Source organism: Elephantulus edwardii, unplaced genomic scaffold (assembly GCF_000299155.1).
Source record: "Elephantulus edwardii isolate Elephantulus edwardi_28Jun2011 unplaced genomic scaffold, EleEdw1.0 scaffold00131, whole genome shotgun sequence".
NCBI lineage: Eukaryota > Metazoa > Chordata > Mammalia > Macroscelidea > Macroscelididae > Elephantulus > Elephantulus edwardii.
This window is the reverse complement of record NW_006399881.1, coordinates 3,594,721-3,617,239: the sequence shown is the minus strand read 5'-3', so window position 1 is coordinate 3,617,239 and position 22,519 is coordinate 3,594,721. Positions and strand designations below refer to the sequence as shown.

At 40.9% G+C, this 22,519-nt stretch overlaps 1 protein-coding gene across 1 annotated transcript in view; it reads right to left on the bottom strand.

Moving 5' to 3' along the window:
* The window catches only part of IL13RA1 (interleukin 13 receptor, alpha 1), a 94,880-nt gene that overhangs the window by 49,962 nt on the left and 22,399 nt on the right, over positions 1-22,519 (bottom strand). The window contains exons 6-7 of the mRNA XM_006893815.1: positions 20,452-20,591; positions 5,558-5,696 (exon numbers count right to left, since the gene is read on the bottom strand). Coding sequence (XP_006893877.1) covers positions 5,558-5,696; positions 20,452-20,591 — 279 coding nt within the window. The remainder of the gene's footprint in view (positions 1-5,557; positions 5,697-20,451; positions 20,592-22,519) is intronic.

Here is a 22,519-nt window from a genome sequence, read left to right as displayed (position 1 = left end):
AGAACTCAAACCAGCCAACTCGCTCAGAGTGGCTAGTGAGGGTATTTCATGTTGCCTTCCAAAAATGCCAATGCCTTTCCCCAAAACAAAATCCAGGACAGAGAAAACCCAAATTTCACCAGCTCACAACTTTGATAACAAGAAACCATCTTTGCTATCTCTAGGGGACCCTATCACTGTGTAACCCCAGCTGGAGAGAGACTAAAAGTTAAATACTATTTTAATCATAAGCTGTCCCAGGCATCCTGCCACCCTTGGGTCTTCAGGCTGTGACCACCCAACAGAGGCTGACCGCTGTGAGATATGGAACTTGAACTATCTCAAAGCGATGGGGACTTTAACTTTCTGTCATATTTGTGAGATCTCCTCCCACCTCCTTTTCTTCTTTTTTGCATTCCCTTTCCAGGAGGACTCTTGGATGACCAGAGGGCTCCCTTCTAGTCCATTACCAAAACCCATGATGAAAGGTGCTCTGGTGGCTTGGAGGTAAGGAGATGTGCTGCCAATCTAAAGGCAGATTGTTCAAATTCACAAGTTGCTCTGTGGGAGACAAATGGGGAATTTCCACCCGAGCAACCTACTGTAGCTGAAAATCTGGTGGAAAGTCAGCGGAGTCAGTTCCAAACTGACAGTACATAACAACCACTAATATGGCGTAATACGTAATATGATGGGCTGCTAACAAAAAAGGTCAGATGTTTCAATCCACCACTGGCCCTGTGAGATAAAGATAGGCAATCTCCTCCTGTAAAGATTTACAGCCTCAGAAGGTGGCTACAGGTCAGAATTGACTTGATGACAGTGAGTTTCTCTTTTGATCAATGCTGACATAAATCTTGTATTAAAAATTAAATGAGTCCATCAACAAATAAATGGATTAGCAAAATATGGAATGCACAAGCAGTGGGAAAACTGCTCTACTATAAAGATAAAGGAAGTTCTGATAATTCCAAAACATGGATGAACCTTGAAAACCTTATGTTGAGTCAGGTGCAAGAGGTCAAATGCTGTATGATCTCATTTCAGCAAATATATAGAAACCAATAGTTACCAGGGGTGAGAGGGCAGGGGAAAGTGGGAAGGATTTTTTTTTAAGGCAGAATTGGGTTCATGTTGATGGTGGAATGTTTTAGAGGAGGATAATGGTAATGGTGGTACATGGGGGAGAAAATTTAATCAGTGTCACTGAATGGCAAATGTGGAAGCTGTTACGTTGGTGAATATTATCACCACAATGAAAAAAATGTAAATCAATATTGCTCCCAGAGCAAGTCTGGAGAAGAGCAAGCATTAACTACTAACAGCTGTCTACCACTGTGATTTTTAACCTCTTGCTAAAAAGCTTATTCCAACTCAAAGAAAAACAATATAATAGTGAAGGTCTTCCCCTAAGGGTTTCCAAGGCTACAAATCTCTAGGGAAGCAGACCAGTCCATTTCTCCCCTGTAGAATGCCAGGGGGGTTCAAATCACCAGGCTTTTGGTTGGCATCAAAGTGTTTAACCACATACCACTAGAGCTTTCTCAAAACTCAATGCCATGGAGTCTGAACTGACTCACAGTTGGCCCTCCACTGGCTTTCTGAGGCTATTCATTGCCCAGGAGACCGTCCATCTTTGTCCCAAGGAGTGGCTGGTGGATTTAAACAGATGCGGAAGTATAGCCTTTGGGTTAGGAGTACAACACCTTATGGACTATGCAGGGCTCTAAAAATCTTTATGACCTGAAATCTCCACCCTCTGTTTAAGCCTTTTGCAGTTAAGGCATCCCATCTCTAAATTAAATGCTTCAGCATTACAAACGCCCACATGCTATCTAGTGAGCCTTTCAAAAAAGCTGCTGTGTGGCTTTGGGTAAGTATATTGACGTCTCTGAACCTTTATCAGCTCCGTCATGTGTTAAAAGGGCTTGATACGCTAGGATTAGACCACAGAAATGTCACAATTGTCACAGTGGTTATTTGGACAACACTTGACCTTGGGCTGCTAACCAAAAGGTCAGCAGTTCAAATTCATCAGCTGCTCCGTGGGAGCATTTACATTTACATTTACAGCTTCAGAAAACCAAGGGTACACTGTGGAGCCATCTGCAATCATTTTCCCATTTGGGTTTTGTCAGTCTTTGTAAACTCCTCAAGGAATGAAAATGCCATGCTCCCAGGCTTCCTATACTTCATATACTTTTTTATGAGTGGAGTGTGGGTTGAGGGAACAGTGTGGAGCGCAGACTGTGTCATGCTAAGGTCTGGAGGTGAGAGATGGGAAAGGGCAACCCCGGGGCAGCATGATGGTAATGGAATATACAGTATTTACTCTTTACCATGCATCACTCATTACAAGCACCTTACATATACAGACAGTCTCCCAGGTGAAGAAAGCCCAATTTACTAACAACTCCGGCTTGTCCTTGAATATTGTGTAAGTCTGCCCTCTCTTTAAAATGACTGGCCCTGCTAAGTTCTTGACCACAATCCCCTTCACTTGTTGAACCTACATCTTTTAAAACATTGAGAAGATTTCTGCCTTGCATTAACTCACTCACTCACTGGCTTCTATTCCAACCTTATAGGGCAGAGTAGAATGTCCCCACCAGGTTATCCAGGTTCTAAATCTTTATGGGACCAGAATGTCTCATCTTTCTCCCTTGGAGGGACTGGTGGGTTTGAACTGCTAACTTTAGTCCAACACATAACCCACTAGGTTTCCTTGCACTAAAACCGAAACTCACTGCTGTTTTCCAAGTCATAGTGAGCTTTCATCAGACTTTCAAGGCAATAATTATTTACAGGAGGTGGCTGCCCATCTTCCTCCCATGGTGGGCTCAAACTGCTGACTTTTGGGTAAGCAGCACAGCATGTAACACCAGAGCTCCTTCCTTGCACTAAATTTACTGCCATCAAGTAGGTTCCAACTCATAGTGACCCCCCATCAATCAGGTTTCCACGGCTGCTAACCTTAACAGGAGGAGGAGGCCCATCTTTCTCTCGAAAAGCTGCTGGTGATTTCAAACACAGAGATGCATGGCCTTCTGGAAGTTAGCAACACACCATGTTATAGACTATGCCACTAGAGTTCCTGAAGCTTGCACTGAAGCGAGGTTATAAACTGTCTACTTACCCATAAGTTCTTAAAAACTTATTTAAAAACAGATCCCCTTTGTATGTGTATATTTATTTATTTAGACAATCCTCTCAACAATTCTGGGAAGTAAGTACTATGTTTTCCTGTTCTCCAGATGTTGTGAACCAGGGAGTAGGAACCAACTCACAGCTGCTCCTCCAGCAGGTTTTCAGAGGCTTTAAATCACACTGGAGAAGCAGCTGGTAGATTCGAACTGCATGTTTTTGGGACTGCAGCACAGCTTCTTACCACCAGGCCACTAGAGCTCTGTTTTATAAATGAGGAACTGAAATACAGAATAAACACCTACTCCCATCAAACTGATTCCAGCCACAAGCAATCCTGTTGCACAGGACATAACAGCCCTTTGGATTTCCAAGGCTGTAGATCCTTCCAGAAGGAGACTACCTTGTCTTTCTCCTACAGCATAGCTGGTAGCTTTAAATAGCTGGCTTTTTTGGTTATCAGCCAGTATTTGTGAGGACGGTAAAGGACAGAGTAAGACTGAAATCTACTGCTTATAGTGTCACTATGAGTTGTAGCTGACTCGATGACAACATGCTTTAACCAGTGCCTGGGCTCCTTTGAAATACAGAGAAGTTAAGCAATCTACCTAAAGTCACAAAAAGTAATAGGCAGACTTGGGATTAAACTTCAAAGAGGTCAGTAGCCCTGCCCAAATCAGTATGTGCTATGCCCTGCATGTAACATTAAGAGCCAGAAGGACACTGGGTGATAATGGGCAAGGGGCAAGTAAGAGATCTCACGATCAATCTCATTATCTGACCAATTTTACTAGGGAGCTCTCATGACCTGATGGGTAAGGAGTTGTGGTGCTCACCCAAAGACAGTTTTAATCTACCAGCTGCTCCTCAGAAGACAGACAGGCAATCTCCTCCCATGCAATTACAGGCTCTGAAAACCTGCTGTAGGGTCAGCGGTGAGTCAGTTCCCACTCAATGGCACGCAACAACAAAATTGGCTGGAGGGCCAAGTAGGAGTCAGAACCAATTCAACAGCAATGAGTGAGTCCAGTGTGGGAACTAGGTCAGCGTGCCCATTTTTCCTTTCTTAACATTTTTCTCACATAGGTTCTGTAAATCAAATCAATCTCCATATAGAGCAAGATAGTGGTTTTTTATTTTCTCTTTAAAGCTCTGAAGCTGGAATCTGAGGTTCTAGTCTTGGTGCTGTCTCTTGGGGCCTAGGGCAAGATGCTTCAGTTCTCTTCCTTCTCATAAAACCTCAAACTCATAGCTGATGAGTCCATTCTAAGCCAAAGTGACTTTCCCTAGGGTTCCAAGGCTGAAAACCATAAAGGGAGGAGATTGCCCATCTTCTACTGTACAGCCACTGATAGATTTGAACTGCCAAAGATGTGTGGTCTTTTAGTTCACAGCAAATGTTAAGGATGAGGGTAATACTATGTGCTGTCCTTATTTTCTAAGGCAAGCGTGATTAAGTTCAGAGGTGGAGAAATTTGTGTGTGTTTGTGTGTTTTCTCCAAATTATTAAGAGCTACATTAGTGGTAAGAATCTGTGCTGCAAACACAAAGGCATACAGTTTGAATTCATCAGCTGCTCCACAGAAGGATGGACAATCTCCTCCCATGCAATTACAGCCTCTGAAAACCCACTGGAGAGTAAGCTATGGGTCAGTTCCAATTCAATGGTATACAACAATAATAACAAAAGTATCAGGTATCATGCTGTGAGCTCCGCAAAGACAGGGATGTACTTTATCACTGTGTCATGAGCACCTAGTCCAGAGCCTGACTCTAATTGTTGCTGTTGTTAGGTGCTGTCAAGTATGACTCATAGCAATCCTATGAACAACTGATCTAAACTAATCAGACTCTAATCAAATATTTAAGAATGGAATACTATGCAGCACTGAAAAACAAGGAACTCATAAAACATTACACAACATGGGTGACCCTAGGGGACATTATGTTGAGTGAAATATCTCAGTCACAAAGTGTAAATATTGCATAACACCACTGCTATAAAACAAGACTGACATGAAGGGTTGGGGGGAAACTAGGAAAACAGGGGGTAGATAATGAACACTGCATTGGAACAGATGAAGGAAAGAACTCTTCAAAAAGGAATACATGATTAGGCATTTATCATTTGTATGGCAACAATCCAGAATAAGAGGTGCACTGCAAAGTGTACTTGGGGAGGGAGAAGGGGGTAAGGGAGGAAACTGTGCAACAATGAATGAATGTTTTAAAAAATAAAAGAAAGTTAATTGGGGGAGGAAGAAAAATGTGCAACAGTGAATTAATGAAAATCCAATTTTGAACTTTCGTTATAATCAACAATCACAATTAAATTTTTTTTAAAAATCAGCAAATAAACAAAGAACATCAATAAGAACATGCATAATTTGGATTCATCCTCTAAAGAACAAGAAACAGTGTGTTAAATTGTTACCTTCAGGGGGTGAGATGCACTTTTCCACCAAAAACTTAGGCTGGTCGCTCTCATTGGTGCTGCATTGGGTCCCTACTTGGAGACAGATCCTCTCATTCAAGGGCACCTCTTTGGAACGATGAGTTTCTGGAGCAATTTTCTAAGTTTAGGAGATAAAAAAAAGGCATTGCAGTAGCAAGTACACAGAAATAGACTTAAATGTCCAAACAGTAGCATCTCAAGAGTGTGTGTGTGTGTGTGTGCGTGAAGGTAATTATCATATGGTATAGATAAGGAGTTAGCAACAGGACTGATTGTGTTCTTCTCACTTAGGGACCTCTTGGCGATGTCTTCAGGCATTTTAGGTTGTCACAGCTTAGGAAGGATGTTCTAATGTCCTCTATTAGGTAGAAGTTAGACACCCTGCAAAATATCCCACACTGTGCAAGATAGTCTTCCACAACAAAGAACCATCCTTCCCTAAACGGCCATCAATGAAAACTGCTAAACATCACTACAAAGCCAGAGAAGAAAAATCCAAAATAGATGTGAGAAGAGATTCTGAAAATTGCACTAGAGCATCGAGAGGCCAAAACAAAGGGAAGAGATGCTGAAGTAAAAGGGCTGCATGGAAGATTTCAAAAGGCAGCTTGACAAGACAAGGCAAACTACCCTAATGGAAAACATGAAGAGACCTAGAATTGAAGAATAAAAAAGAACTAGCTCAGTATTTCTCAAGCTAAAAGAACTGAAAAATTCAAGCCTCAAGTTGCAATACTTAAGAGATAACATGGGCAAAATCTTGAATATCCAGGAAATATCTGAAGAAGATGGAGGGAATATATAGAATCACTGTATAGAATCACTGTATCAAAAAGGATTGAGCAACACTTGACTATTTCAGAAAGTATCATATTATCAAGAGCCAAAGGTAAGGAAGAAAGAAGTTCAAGCTGAAGGCATGGCAAAAAAGAAGGCTCCAGGAATCAATGGGAGACCAAATGACACATTTCCAATGACAGGTGCATCCCTGGGCATTCTCACCGGTCTATGCCAGAAAATTCAGAGGGCAGCTACCTGGCTGAGTGACTGGGAAAGGTCTATATTTGGTCCTATTTCCAAGAAATGTGATCCAACAGAATGTGGAAATTATTAAACAGTATTATTAATAGTACATACAAGAAAAATACTGCTGAAAATCATTCAAAAATGGCTAGAACAGTGCATATACAGACAACTGCCAGACATTCAAGCTAGATTTAGAAGAGGCCATTACACCAGGGATATCACTGCTGGTGTTCGATGGATTCTGGCTGAAGGCACAGAAGAATGCTATTTGTGCTTTATTGACTATGCAAAGGCATTTGACTGTGTCAATCATAACAAAGTATGGCGAATATTGAGAATGGGAATCTTAAAATATTTAACTGAGCTTATATGAAACCTATACCTAGACCAAGAAGCTATTAAGCAAACAGAGGAAGGGAACACTACATGGTTTAAAATTAGGGAAAGTGTGCATAATGGTGGTATCCTTTCTCTATACTTATTTAAGCTATATGGTGAGCAAATTATTCGAGAAGCTAGACTCTATGAAGAAGAATGTGACATCAGGATTGGAGGAAGACTCATCAACAACCTTTGTTATACAGATGGCACAACCTTGCTTACTCAAATTGAGGACCTGAAGCACTTGCTGCAGAAGGTTAAACAACACAGCCTTCAATCCATAGGCAACATCATGATAGAGGGAGAAAAGAATGAAACTGTCAACAACCTCTCCAAAGTATTGAGGAGCAATGATGTCAGTCTGAAGATTAAGGTGTGCCTGATTCAGGCGATGGTCTTTTCAGTCACTTGCTATGCATCAGAGAGATGGATAAAGAATAAGGATAACAGAAGAACTGATGCCTTTGAACTGTGGTGCTGCAGGAGAGTACTGAGTATCCCACGGACTGCCAAAGAACAAATTGAAAAGAACAGCTTTGGAGAGGTGCAGCCAGAGTGCTCCTTGGAGGCAAAGATAATAAAGCTTCGTCTCGCATACTTGGGGCATGTTGTTATGTACCACTGAGTTGGAACTGACCCAAAGCTGATCCTCCGGTGGATTTTCAGAGGCAGTTAATTGCACAAGAAGAGACTGCCCATCCTTCTCCTGCAGAGCAGCTGGTAGGCTCGAAATATGTGCCTTTGGGATTGCAGCACTGCTTCTTGCCACTAGGCTACCAGAGCTCTGGGCAGAGTTCATGCTAGGAGAGTTCATTCCTCAGAGAGAGATACCATGCTTGGCAAGGTGGAGGGACAGCAAAGAAGAAGACCCTCAACCAGGAGGGCTGTCAGAATTAACTGCAACAATGGGCTTGAGTGCGTTAGAGACTGTGAGGATGGCACAGGATAGGACAAGTTTCACATGTGTTGTTTCTAAGAGTCATACTCAACATGACGGCACCTACCAACAACAAAGTTTGCCAGTGCAGCTACTGAGCAACCCTGGTACAGAGAAAAGACAATTCCATTTTCCTCATTTTCAAATGTATTCACAACATGCTAACATGCCAACTGTCTGGAATCAATTTTGAAAGAAGCACAATACAGTGATAAAAGTTCAATGCCATCAACATGGTAAAAAAGGAAAGACAAAAGATCAAGGTGAAAAGATGGCTTTAAGAATCCTGTAACCGTGATCAACTCTATGCAAAGGGGTATCCTTGTGTGATACAAATGATTAGTTGTTCAACTGCTACCCGAAAAGTCCACCAGAGGCTCTTTTGGAGAAAGAGACCAGGAAGAAAGGCCTGATAGTGTACTTGTCAAAATTAGTCACTTGAAAACCCTAGGGCATATAGTTCAACTCAGACACACAAGGATAAAGAGTTGTGCTGCCAACCCAAAGGCATACAGTTCAAATCCACCAGCTGTTTCACATGGGAAATATGCACAATCTCCTCCCATGTGATTTACTGCCTTTAAAAACCTACTGGAGGATCAGTGAGGAGTCAGTTCCAACTCGATGGTACATGAAAACAGCAATAAGGGAGAAGAAGTAAAGAAGTGTGGAGGGGAGGAGGAAAGAGACTGTACTGAACACCTTTCTGGAAAGTCTGACTAGTGGGTTAGTTTATAAACATAGACATAAGAATGTAAAAATTATAAAAAAAAGTCTTAATATCACATGCAAGCAAAATATTTAAGATTATCCAAAACTGGCTAGAACAGTACATCCACAGAGAATTGCCAGAAATTCAAGCTGGGTTTAGAAGAGGCCTTGGTACAAGGGATATAACTGCTGATGTCAGATGGATCTTGGCTGAAAGCAGAGAATACTAGAAGAATGTCTATTTGTGTCTTATGGACTGCAAACACATTTGGCTGTGTAAACTGTGGCTAACACTGAGAAGAATGGGAATCCCAGAGCACTTAATTAATTACATACAAAAACGATACCTAGAAGTTGTCATCCAAACAGAGCAAGGGATCACTGCATGGTTTAAAGTACAGAGTAAGTACATCAGGACTGTATCCTTTCTCTATTCCTATTCAACTTTTATGTTGAGCAAATCACTCAAGACTGGACTTTATGAAGAAGAATGAGGCATGAGGGTAGGAGAAACTCATCAACAACCTGCATTATGCAGATGACATGACCTTGCTTGGTAAAAGTGTGGAGGACCTAAAGTGCTTGCTGCAGAACATCAAGGACTACAGACTTCAATATGAATTTCATCTCAACATCAAGAAGACAAAAATCCTCATTAGTGGACCAATAGACAAAATTATGAGAGTTGGGAGAAAAAAAATGAATTTGTCAGTGATTTCATCTTACTTGGATCTACAATCAACACCCTTGATACCAGCAGTCAAGAGAGGACATGTGTTTCACTGGAAAAGTATGCTGTCAGGGACTTCTCCAAAATCCTGAGCAGCAATGATGTCATTTTAAAGACCAAGGTGCACATGATTCAAGCTATGATTTTTTCAGTCATCTGCTACGCATCAGAGAGCTGGACAATGAGTAAGGATGACAGAAGAAGATCGATGCTTTTCAGTTGTGGCACTGGATAAAGAGTATTCAGTATCCCATGAACTTCCAAAAGAATAAACAAGTCTTATCTTGTTGAAAATGGACTCCTTAGAGCCAAAGATGGTGACGATTCTTCTCATACACTTTGGGAATGTTGCTAGAAGGAGGTATTCCTTGAAAAAGGACATACTTCATGCTTGGAAAGGTGGCGAGTTGGAGAAAGAGAGGAAGACCCTGAATGAGATGGATTGGCATAGTGACTTCGGTAACGGGCTCAAGTGTGGGGTAGATGAAGAGGATGGCAAATGGTTCAGATTTGTTTTTCAAGGTCTCTATGAGTCATACTTGACTCAATGGCACCTAACAACAAACAACAACCTAAGCCCTGGTAGTACAGAGGCTTACACATTGGGCTGCTGACAGAAAAATCAGTGGTTCAAATTCACCAGCCACTGCAGGAGAAAGGTGAGGAAGTCTGCTCCTGTAAAAATTATAGCCTCAACACTATGCTGAGTGAAATATCTCTGTCACAAAAGGACAAGTATTGCATAGGGCCATTGTTGTAAAACGGGACTGACATCAGGATTGAGGGAAGACAGAAAAGGAGGGGAGGAACAATGTATAGTGCATTGAAACAGATGAGGGAGAGAACTGTTTAAAAGGGATATATGAGTGGGTATTCTTGTCATTACAGAAGTCCAGAGTGAAGGCTGCACAGTGTAGTGGCCTTGTGGGGGGAGGGACTGCATAACAATGAAAGAGTTGTTCTTTTTCTTTTCAAGGAGAAGAGTGAATTAGGGGGGATGGAGTAAGCAGGGAGAAAAGTGCAACAATGAATGACTGGAAACTCTAAGTCTCTGTAAACTTTCATTAAAATTAATAAAAAATATAGTTTCTGAATCCCTATGGGGTGATTCTGTCCAATTCAAGAACAGTGGGCTTAGATACATACAGTCGGTGTATCACATTCATATTTGGAAAAGTAGGCAGGCTTTGAGGAACCACAGAATACGAACTCTGAGGTAGCCTACCAATGGAAATCAGCAGTCTAGAAATTGTGATAGACAACAATGAGAGCTAAGGACCCTTTCAGAAATTACTATTTCCCAAGATGAAAGAGTTGCAGTAATTAAGAATGGCGCTGCTTTTAATCAGAGCTCCAAGGAGAGAACTTCCTGTTTTGAATTAATTTCAGACTCAAGTTGGAGACAGCATTTCCTTTTATATACGTGCGAATGGTCATGAGGAGGAAAATTTGTCATCACTGCCTCTATATGCCACCCTAAGGGCCTGTTATGCCATTTCGCACACATGCTGTTTCACGCAAGCTGAATGTGGGGGTAACTATTAAGTACTCTCTTGTAGGACATAAGTATGTCCTGTGAGATTAACCCTAGCAAATCAACAATTAACGAGTCACCAAACGAACAGGGGTGGGAGCGAATCACTACAAAGAATAGCACGTAGGCGCAGGCAAGATAAGTCAAACCCACTGCCGTTGAGTCAATTCTGATTCATGGCAACTCTCCGTTGGGACTGACATTGGGTTGTCATCTTAATGGGAACAGACTGCCTCATCTTTCCCATACAGAGCAGCTGGTGGATTTTAACTGCTGACCTTTCAGGCAGCAGCCCAACATGGAATCCACAGTGTCACCATTGCTCCTTTACTGAAAAAGGAGTTAGTCAACCCTGAAAGCACAGAAAAAGAAATATTCATGAGGCAACTGTGAGCAAAGAAAGAAATATTGGTGATTTAGCTAAGTGGACACTGAATATTTCTGTCCTACTATTAAAGCTATGTGAGGCCTCTGTTGTTGTTTGTTGTTACATGCCATCAAGTTGCCTGCGACTCTTAGCAACCCTATGTACAACAGCCCTAAACCCTGCTCTATAGGTTGCCAATTCCACTGTCCCCGACACACCCACCCCCATTACCCCAGTGACTGAATCAATCCATCTCATTGAGGATCTTCCTCTCCTGCAATGTCTCTCCACCCTCACAAGCATGATGTCCCTCTTCAAGGACTGACCTCGCCTTGCAACATGTCCAAAGTATATCAGATGGAGCCTCAGAATCCTTGCCTCCAAGGAGCAGCCTGCTTCACCCTCTCTAGGACGAACCTGTTTGTTCTCCTAGCAGTCCATGGTATATTCAATACTCTTCTCTAGCACCACAGCTGAAAGGCATCAACTCTCCTTCTATCATCTCTAGTCATTGTCCAACTCTCTGATGCATAGCAAGTAATGGCAAAGACCATGGCCAGGGACACCTTAGTCTCCAGACTGACATCGTTGCTCTTCAGTATTTTGGCGAGATCTCTGACAGCAGACTTTCCCAATGCGATTTTAATTTCCTAGCTGCTGGTACCAAGAGTGTTGACTGTATAGCCAACCAAACTGAAGCTATTAACAATCTCAATCTTTTCATCATCCATTATGATGCTGCCAATCAGCCCAGTGGTGAGAATCTTTGTTTTCTTGACGTTGAGCTTCAATCCATATTGAAGGCTGCAGTCCTTGACCTTCTGCAGCAAGCACTTCAGGTCCTCCTTAATTTCAGCAAGCAGGGTTGTATTATCTGCGTAATGCAGATTGTTGATGACCCTCCAATCTTGATGCCACACTTCTCCTCTCAGAGCACAGCCCCCCCAGTTAATCTGCTCCACATAGCCTTTATTATTATTAAAATACAAATTTACAGAGCAAATCCATTTTCATCCAATCACCCATACATACTGTATATTAAACATTAGTGGCAATACCCACAATGCAACCAGTAACCCTTTTCACTCCAGCAATTCTTGCTGTTAGGTGGCATCAAGCTCCCACACTTCGTGAACTTACGTACAAGAGAACGAAACTCTGCATGGTCTTGAGCCATCCTCACAATTTCTGCTGTGCTTACATGCACTGCTGCAGTTACTACGTCCCTGTCATAGAAGGTCTTCCTCTTTTTCTGATCTTCTAGGACTTGACTTTCTTGATAACATGCCCAAAATATGTGAGATGAGGTCTTGTCATCCTTGCTTTGAAGGAGCACTTTGCCTGCACTTTTTGGAAGCTATATTTGTTATTCTGGCAGTGTTATATTCAACATCTTTTGCAATACCACAATTCAAAGGCATAAAATCTTATTCAGTCTTCTCAAATCATTATGCAAGTTTTGCAACCATGTGAGGCGGCAGAAAATACAAAGGCTTGGGTCAGACACACTTTTACTCTTCAAAGTGACATCCTTGCTCTCACAATGAATCCCTAATGCACTGTCAATAAAAAACCTGTTTATAATTTGGTTTCACCTATAGGCTCTATTCTAGGGATCAAAACAAACCAGCTAGGCCTACACAAAAGTTTCCTGAAACGCTTCACATTGACTGTTCTCAAGGCAAGGTAATGGATTGGTCCTTGCATATGATCTTAGTGTTTTGAGGATATGAGGTTTCTGGGCCTGGAGACTAGCTTCCAGGACCATGGTAAGTAAGGGTGGCAGGAAGGCTCTGAATGCAAATCCCAACAACCTCACAATTTTACTAATGATAAGTCCATACAGCCATGAAGGAGTTACCCTGACTAAAAGATTCCTGATAATTCTTGTTTGGAAGTTGCACTTGCCCTCCTTTGAGAACACCAGGGCAGAATGTATGGTCAAGTGCCATAAATCAGACTCATCATGGAAAAATCTCAGCTCCCTTTATTACATTAGTTATTACTCCAGTTAAAGGACTGAGGAGTTTTACTACAGAAGTTTTTTATTAAAATGGAATTTTTTTAATTAAGACCATACTTCAGTACCTAAATCTAAACCTCATGGTTTGGGTGAATGAATAATAAAATAACTTTGAAAAGAGAGGCACCAGGGGGAGGGGGTGGGCAGGGAGAAAACTGCAACAATGAATGACTGGAATCCCTAAGTCTCTGTAAACTTTCATTAAAAATATTTTTTTTAAAAAGGGGGAGGGGAAAAGACCCACCAAACCAAACACTCTCGATTCCAACTCATAAGTATCCTGCAGGGCAGGGTATAACTGCTTTGTAAGATTACAAAGGCTGTAATCTTTACAGAAGCACACTGCCACAGCTTTCTCCTGCTGAGTGCCTGGCGGGTTTGAACCTCCAGTCTTTTGATTGGCAGCTAGATACTTAATCATCATGCTTCCAGGGCTTCTTAGAAAAGAGATAGTGGAGGCAAATAGAAAAACAAAAAATTTTTTTAAATGTTTTAAAAGCCACTTCACTGAAGAAGACATTCAGATGGCTAACAAGCACATGAAGAAATGTTCAAAATCCCTAACTCTAAGAGAGATATAAATTAAAACAACTATGAGATATCATCTCACCCCAGTCAGAATAGCAAAATTTAACAAAACAGCAAGCAACAAATTCTGGCGAGGTTGTGGAGAAACTGGAACCCTTATTCACTGTTGGTGGGAATGTAAAATGGTGCAACCACTATGGAAGGCGGTATGGCACTTTCTCAAAAAGTTGCAAATAGAGATACCATTTGACCCAGCAATTCCACTACTGGGAATATACCCCCAAGAGACCATAACTGACATCCAAGCAGATATATGCACACCCATGTTTATGTTTACAATAGCAAGGAGTTGGAAACAACCTAGGTGTCCATCAACAAACGAATGGATAGAGAAGCTGTGGTATATTCACACAATGGAATACTATACTGTATTGAAAAATAAGGAACTCATGCAATATTATTCAAAATGGGTGACCCTGGAGGACATTATGCTGAGTGAAGTATCTCAGTCACAAAAGGACAAATATTGCCTGGTGCCACTGTTATAGAATGGGACTGACCTTAGGGTTGGGGAGAGACTAAGATGGGTTCAATAATGTATACTGCACTGAAACAGAGTAGGGAGAAAACTGTTTAAAAGAGATATGTGATTAGGTATTTCTGTCATGACAGGAGTCTAGAGCGATGGATACATGGTGGAGTGGACCTGGGGGAGGGTTTGTAAAACAATGAAAGAATTTTTCTTTTACTTTTCCAAGAGGGTAGTGTACTAGGGGGGAGGGTTGGGAGGGGAGAAAGTACAGCAATGAATGAATGGAAATCCAAAGTCTCTGTAAATTTTTACTGAAATTAATAATAAATTTAAATAAAACAAAAAATGTTTTAAAGGCTAAGTAAGTAATATGAAAACTGGCACAGCTAAAGTTAAGAATGCAGATTCCCAATGGTCACCATGTCAAGTGCACTGCTCTATCAGACAAGGAAATTAATTCCTCCCACTAGATCTAGATGAGGTATGTGTGATGGCTGGCACATGGCTTTGGGCTTGGATGAATCATTCCACTGGTAACTGTTGTATGATATTACGTCCCACCCCTTGGAGAAACTGGCCTTATTTGAAGATTTATCAAAAAACCAAGGTCAGAGTCCTGAACTTATCCCTTCCCCTGAGGGCCAATGTTCATTTGGCTGGATCACACCTTTCTGCACTCCCGATTAAACTTTAGCTACTGCCTCTCCAAATGCCTGGGCACGGCAAACACAAACCAGAAACCAAACTTGTTTGTTGCCATTGAATCAATGCCAATTCACAGCAGTCCTATGGGGCAGAGCAGAACTTCCCTATAGGTTTTCCAAGGTCTTTGTAGAAAAGAGTCCTAGTGGTTAAGTGCACTGTTGTTGTTTTTGTCACGTACTATCAAGTCAGTACTGACCTACAGCTGACCCTCCAGTGGGTTTTCAGAAGCAGTAAACTGCGCAGGAAGAACTTGCCCAAAACTGCTGTTTTGCGTGGCTAACCAAAAAGGTTAAATCCTATCAGCTGCGCTGTGGGAGACAGACGGGCCGTCTCCACCAGTAAAGATTTACAGCCTTGGAAACTCAATGGAGGGCTGTCTTTATAGAAATCAACAGCCACATCTTTCTCCCTCAGAGCAGGTGGTGGGCTGCTTCAAACAGCCTACCTCTCAGATAGCTGCTGACTGCCTAACCACTGCACCACCAGGGCCCCTTGGACACAGCAACAGTCTTGATTAATCTACCTAATGGGACTTGACAAACACATAGTGATGAAAGATATCTAAAATCTGGTGCCAGAAGCTTTTTATGCTTGCCAGTTGGGAGAACTACTAAATATTGCTTAGACGTGGTGGAGGGCAGCCAATTACACTAATCTTTTTTTTAAAGTATTTTATTTTTTTATTGCTATTTTAATGAAAATATACAGAAAACCTGGATTTCCATTCATTCATTGTTACACTTTTTCCTCTCTACCACCCCCCAGTTCACTTTTCTTTTTAAAAAGATTCTTTCATTGTTGCACAATTACAATTTAAAAAAAAATCATCTACCATTCCCTGTCTCTATTGTTAATGATCTTCCAATCTCAAGACTTAAAATGACCTCCAAAGTTGATCTTTAGTAACTTGGTACCTCTGCATGTTCACAGAGCCTTCCTACCTGTACAAACTGTCAAATGCCAATGTTTCCATATGCTTTGTAATAGATAAGTGTTTTAAGGGTTTTTTCCTGATGATATTAATGCCATGTCCAAGGGACATAAAAGAAGAGAAAAACTGCTCCTGCTGTTCAGTATCAGTCTCAGGATTATAAACTTCAAAAGAACTATGGAAGAAATTTGGAATCACTGATGGGAAGGAATAATCCGTACTGAATACAATTGCTAGCCATCACCATTGCTGTCAAATGACTGGAACGAGCAGACCTCAAGCAGCAATCACCCTTTATAATTTTGTATATATTTTGTTTTATGAGAGTAATTATAAGACCCATTTTGTAATCACACTTTTCTCACTTTCTTCTTGTGATTCTCCTTTCCGTTCATCATTTTAGCAGGTCCCTTCCTGCATTCTAAATTCTTTCCCTACTCTTTAGATTTTATGTGGTTGATTACTCCAGGAAGACAGTTCTTCCCTAGTGTTACTGTTTACCTCATAGGGCTGTCTACTGTCTGACTGCAAGCTGGGCCACACGGGTGAATTCTGTTTGAGACTTGATGGTGACTAAGGGCCATTATCTCAGAGGCTCGGTAATACTCTATTAAACCAATAAACCTGGATGGATTTTTTGTTTCAGTTTTGTTTCACATTTTCTCTGATTCTATCCAGTATCTTTTGCTGTAACTGACTTCTTTTAGAGTGGTCAGCAGTGGTAGCCAGGCACCATCTAGCTCTTCTGGTCTCAGGGTCACGGAAATTGAAGTTCAAGTAGTTCATTAACCCTTTGGATTAATTGTTTCAGTACATTTTTGCTTTCCTTTCCTCTTCTTTGTTCCAGACAGGGAAATATCAATAGTTGCACCTTAGATGGCTGCTCACAAGCTTTTAAGACCCGAATCAATTTTCAACAAAGTAGATTGTAAAATGTTGGGTTGTGTGTTTGTTTTGTTGTTGTTGTGTATTGTCGAATTGGATCAGATTGGCACAGGAGGCGATTGCCCCTCCTTCTTCAGCAGAGCATCTGAAAAAATGTTGGGTCTTTTGCACTAAACTATGTCAACTGACCTTGATATCTCCTGAGTCTTAGGACCAGCAAGTCATTCTCTCAGTATGTCTGATTATTATTAAGAAGTTTTTATAGCTTTTCCCCCATTTGCTCTGTTATATACATAGATAAATCCAGATCATATACTAATATGAAAGTACAAATATCATCTGCCAAACCTATGGCTGGATGGCAATAGGTCTGGTTTTTTTACTTTTGCCCTTTACACCCAGAGGCATTTACAGATCTTTCCTTGAATTTTTCAAGATTAAACAACCAAAACTCAACACCAATAGTGCAAAAAGGGGAACTCAACAAGTCAACAAGAAGTACTGCTAGCTTCCGTCTTTAGAGGACTTCTTTTCAGACACAAGTATTTCTGGGAAACCCCAATTCCTTTTCAATGAACACCTAAGCATTAATTAACTGGAGAGCATTAATTACTATCCAAGCAAGAAAGACAGTGAAAAGATTAACAAATTTCCTTCCACAGGAAGACCTTATACTTCATGCTCATTTGCTGTGCTTTCAACTACAATATTTTCCAGGACTTCTCAAAGTGCTGAAGAGCAAGGATGTCACGGACAAGATTAAGGTATGCCTGACTCAAGACATGGAATTTCAATTGCTTCATATGCTGTTGAAAGTGAAAACTGGAAAGAAAGATCAAAGAGAAATTGATGTCTCTGAATTATGGGAATGGTTACAAATACTAAACATACCATGGAAAAAAGAATAAATAAATCTGTCTTACAAGAAGTATAGACAGAGTGCTCAGTGGAAGTAAGGATGGTGAGTCTTTTGTTTCACTACTTTGGGCATGTTATCAAAAAAAGCCAGACTCTGGGGAAAGGCATCATGTTTGGTAAAGCAAGAGGGTCAGCAAAAAAGAGGAAGGCTCTCGGTGACATTAATGGACTGACACAGTGACAGCAACAATGGACTTAAGCACAGCTAAAATGGTGAAGATGACACAGAACTAGGTAAGGTTTCTTTCTGTTGTACTTAGGGTCACTATAACTTGGAGCCAACTTGATGGCACCTCACAAAACCACCACCAACCCAGGGACTTGAACAGGACTTCACTTTATGGAAGAGGAAACTGACTCAGAGAGGTTAAATAAGTTGCCTCGACTGGAACCTAGTTCTCCTGACTCTTCCTGTTTCAAATTTCATGAACATAATGACTTCAGAACTCATTAATCCAAACTACTGTCATGAATGACAATGTCTCATTATGATACCTCAAAACCCTGAATCTAATTCTGAGAACCACCATGAAGTTAAAAAAAATCAGCCTTAAACACTCTCCTTTTCCATGCACAGAAGGAAAAGAAATTCTAAAACAATTTCGGGCCAATACTTTGATGCTTTAAAGAACCTGTTCATTTATGGGGCTAGGCAATCTCCTCCCGTGCAATTAACTGCCTCTGAAAAGCAGGAGGGTCAGCTGTGGATCGGTTCTGATGCAACGGTACACAACAACATACAAATCAAAAAGGATCAAGAGAACATTCTGTCGAATAAGAACCTAAAGTTATCTCATTTTGTTAATACAAATTTACTTAAATAAGTTGTTTGTATATGTCAGTTGTTGTGTGCTGTCGAGTAAAAACCAGCTCACTGCTGACCCTGCAGTGAGTTTTCAGAGGCAATAAATAGCGTAGGAGGAGACTGCCCATCCTCCTACAGAGTAGCTGGTGAATCTGAACTGTGAGCCTTTGCAGCTTCTTACCACTAGGCGACCAGAGCATCTGTCTAATAAAGTTAAACTCTCTCACATACATGCGCACTGCCATGGGGAAGATTCCCACTCATAGTGAACTTTCATGGAGTTTTTGAGGCTGTAAATCCCAAGAGGACAAGACTTTCTCCAGAGGAGCTAATGGTAGATTCAAACCACCGGTGGCATAAAAAGCTTTCTGGGTTAGCACTAAGCACATCTTCCTATGCATTCAAGCCATCACTTTTCTAGTGGCCTATAAAAGGAACTTGAGTTCTTCTCATATCCCCTCGGGCATTAGGGTAACTTCATTTTTAAGCCCACCTGCAACCATCAAGATATCAACTCCACTGCTATTGCGTCAATTCAGGTTCGCAGCAACACTGCAGAAAAAGAGTATAAAAATCCATAGGGCTCCCAAGCCTTTACTCTTGATGGAAGCAGATCGCCTCATCATTCTCCTGCAAAATGGCTGATGGATTCAAACCTCAGACCATTTGGTTAGCAAGCCAGGTACGAGAGCTCTGTACCTGTAACCAGTATCTCATATTTTCACCTCTCATATGGTCATTTTTTTCCCATCACATAATTCTTTATATATATATTTATATATTTACATACAAAGTCATCAAGTTCGTATACATTGTCTTCACACCGGATCTTTCTCCTTTCCCTTACCCACTCCTCCCTCCACCCACCAAATTGTGTGACTCTATGATTAAGCCCACCCACCCCCTGATCCTCGTACTCATTCTACAATAATGTCTTATACAGTATCTGTCCTTGTGAGACTGAGTTAGAAGGCCTAGTCTCAGTATAAAGGGACAGCCAAATACAGTCAGAAATGCACAATCTGAAGAGGATAAAATTGATGAATGGGACCTTCTAAAGACTAAAGCTCTGTGCTCATCAAAAACTTGTCCCAACAGGGTGAAAAGAAAACCTACAGACTGGGAACAAACATTTGGCAATACCATCTCAGACAAGGGTCTCATAACGAAAGTTTACAGAATCCTACAGTGCCTCCACAAGAAAAAGACTGATAACATAATTACAAAATGGGTAAAAGACATGGAAAGAATTTTCACAAAGGAAGATATTCATTTGAATGGCAAACAGACACATGAAGAAATGCTCCAAATCACTGGCAATAAGAGAGATGCAAATCTAAACCACATTGAGATACCATCTCACTCCAGTAGTAGTGGCACAGTTTAACAGGACAGCAAGTAATAAATGTTGGAGAGGATGTGGATAGAAAGGAACTCTTACACATTGTTGGTGGGATTATAAAATGTTACAACCACTCTGGAAAGCAGTTTGGCATTTCCCCAAAAAGCATCACATAGTTCTTACAGATCCATAGGAACATGTGATTAACAAGATGGCAAGTAGGAAAATTCAAGTATGAACATAGGAACAAATTTTAACATTCAGCTGGTGAGTGTCTAACAGATAAAGATATCTGGTATTATCCATCACTGACATCTTAACTATGTTCAATCACTAAGTAACAATTTTTTTAATTCTTCAATTCTGTCAACTGCAGATTCTATAATCCCTCCCCATTTAAAAATCTAATACATGATAAAATAAAATCCCCATTCTGACCATTAGAATTTGGTTTATTCTTAGTTCCAATTCATAGTGTTCATTTTACATCATCAATGCAGTATGTCCAGAAAACTCACCGTATCCTTTTTGTTGTCAAAATGACTGAAATACCACAGACTGCAATTTGGGCTTGCTCCTTCAGGAGGATTCCATGTCCATATTATTGTGCAGAGGTTTTTAATGGAAACACTCAAATTGGTCACAGGTGGCTGATCTTCTGTTCAAATCAAGCATAAGAGATAATTTTTTTAATCAACATCAGCCAGTTTTTAATGACCCATTTATTTCTTCCTCTAAGTCCATGAAGCCAAGAGTAACTATATTTAAATACTTACTGATCCTAGCACCATTCTAAATGCTCTACAAATAATAATTCACTCAATCCTCACAACAACCCTATGGAAATCAAACTCAAACTCATTGTATTGAGTCAGATCTGACTCACAGGTGAGCCTCCAGTGGGTTTTCAGAGGAGGCTGTAAATTGCACCAAATGAGAGGACCCATCTTTTTTCTGAGGAGCTGATGGTGGATTTGAATCACTGACCTTTAGGTTGGCAGCCCAAGTCCCTACAGAATATGCCACCAGAGCCTGTATGAGATAGGGACAATCATTAGCCTCATCTTACATACTAGGCAACAGAGGCACCCACCCACTGCTATGAATTCAGTTTTGATTCATGACTACGTTCCATTGGGGTTTTTGAGGTTGTAAATTTTTATAGGAGGAGACTGTTCATATTTTTACTGTGAAGTGCCTGGTATATATGAACCTCTGACCTTTCAGTAAACATTATAATATAATGTACTACACCACCAGGGCTCCTCCAACTGAAGCACAGGAAGGTCAAGTTACTTGCTCCAAAGGCCAAGGTTAATAAATGGCAAAGTTAGGATTCAAATGTGGAAACTGTGGCTTCAAATTCACACCCCTGCCTACTCACTATCCTGTGAATGGATACAAAAGGACAATTATTGTCTGATTCCACTTACATATCTAGAACAGGCAAGGATGTTGTCATCAGGTGCCATCGAGTAAATTCAGATTCAAAGCAGCCCCATGTGACAGTAGAACCGTCTCATAGAGGTTTTCTGGTTGTGATCTTTACAGAAAGCTGATCACTAGGTCTTTCTCCCGTAAAGCAGCTGGATGAGTTCAAACTGCCTACCTTTCAGTTAGCAGCGCTCCTTAGACAAATGCACTGAGAAGAGTATATTCTTAACCACTAGCCTATTGAATTCAGTATAGACCCTTCATTTTCAGTAGCTCTAGGAGTTTGAGCAGCTCCTCTTTAACTATGTTTGCGAACTTGACCTGGTAACTGGTTTTTTATAACTTTTCCTAGGAAGTACTGAGAAAGAGGTTTAGCAGCTCTTGTTGTTCCCTTGAGGTCTTACACTAAACAGCTGGAATTACAGCTCTGACTACTCTGAAGATGGACGTGAAAGAGGGGAAACTGTGCTTTACAACAGGTGTGTCAGTTGAAGAAGATCCATCACTGCCTCCACCCAAACGCTGCTATTTTTGGTCCAGTTCTAAATTCAAAGAGGGAGTTCTCACAGGTCCGGATTGCCCATCTTTGCCCCTCATGTTGTCACTGGTGGATTCAAATCACTTGAGAGGCATGACCTTTGGGTGAGTAGTACAATGTCCTACTGCTTACACCACCAGAGCTCCCTATCAAATACATAGACACATGAATGAGGTATGCACACACGTGTGTGTATCTGTGCATGGGGGTAAAATAAACCATTTCTTCCTTTGGGAAACTTCTCTTGAGTTTAAGGCTATCAAAATTGCCCTCTCCCCAAAACTGAGTAAGGGATAGATAGCTCTATGTACTCTTTTTTAAAACTTTTCTGTAAATCTGAAATTATTACAAAATGAAGGTTGCTGTTTAAAATTTTTCTATGTGGCAAATTTAATTATTACTAATGACTTAAAAACTATGACTAAACCTATTGCCATCAAGTCAATTCCGGCCCATGGTGTCCCTCCATTGGGTTTCTGAGGCTATAAATTTTTTTTTATTAATTAATTTATTTCTTTTTCATTTCAATGAACATCTACAGAGATTTTGGAATTCCATTCATTCATTGTTGCACCCCCTCTCCCCGCCCCCCCGTTTGCTCCTCTCCTTGAAAA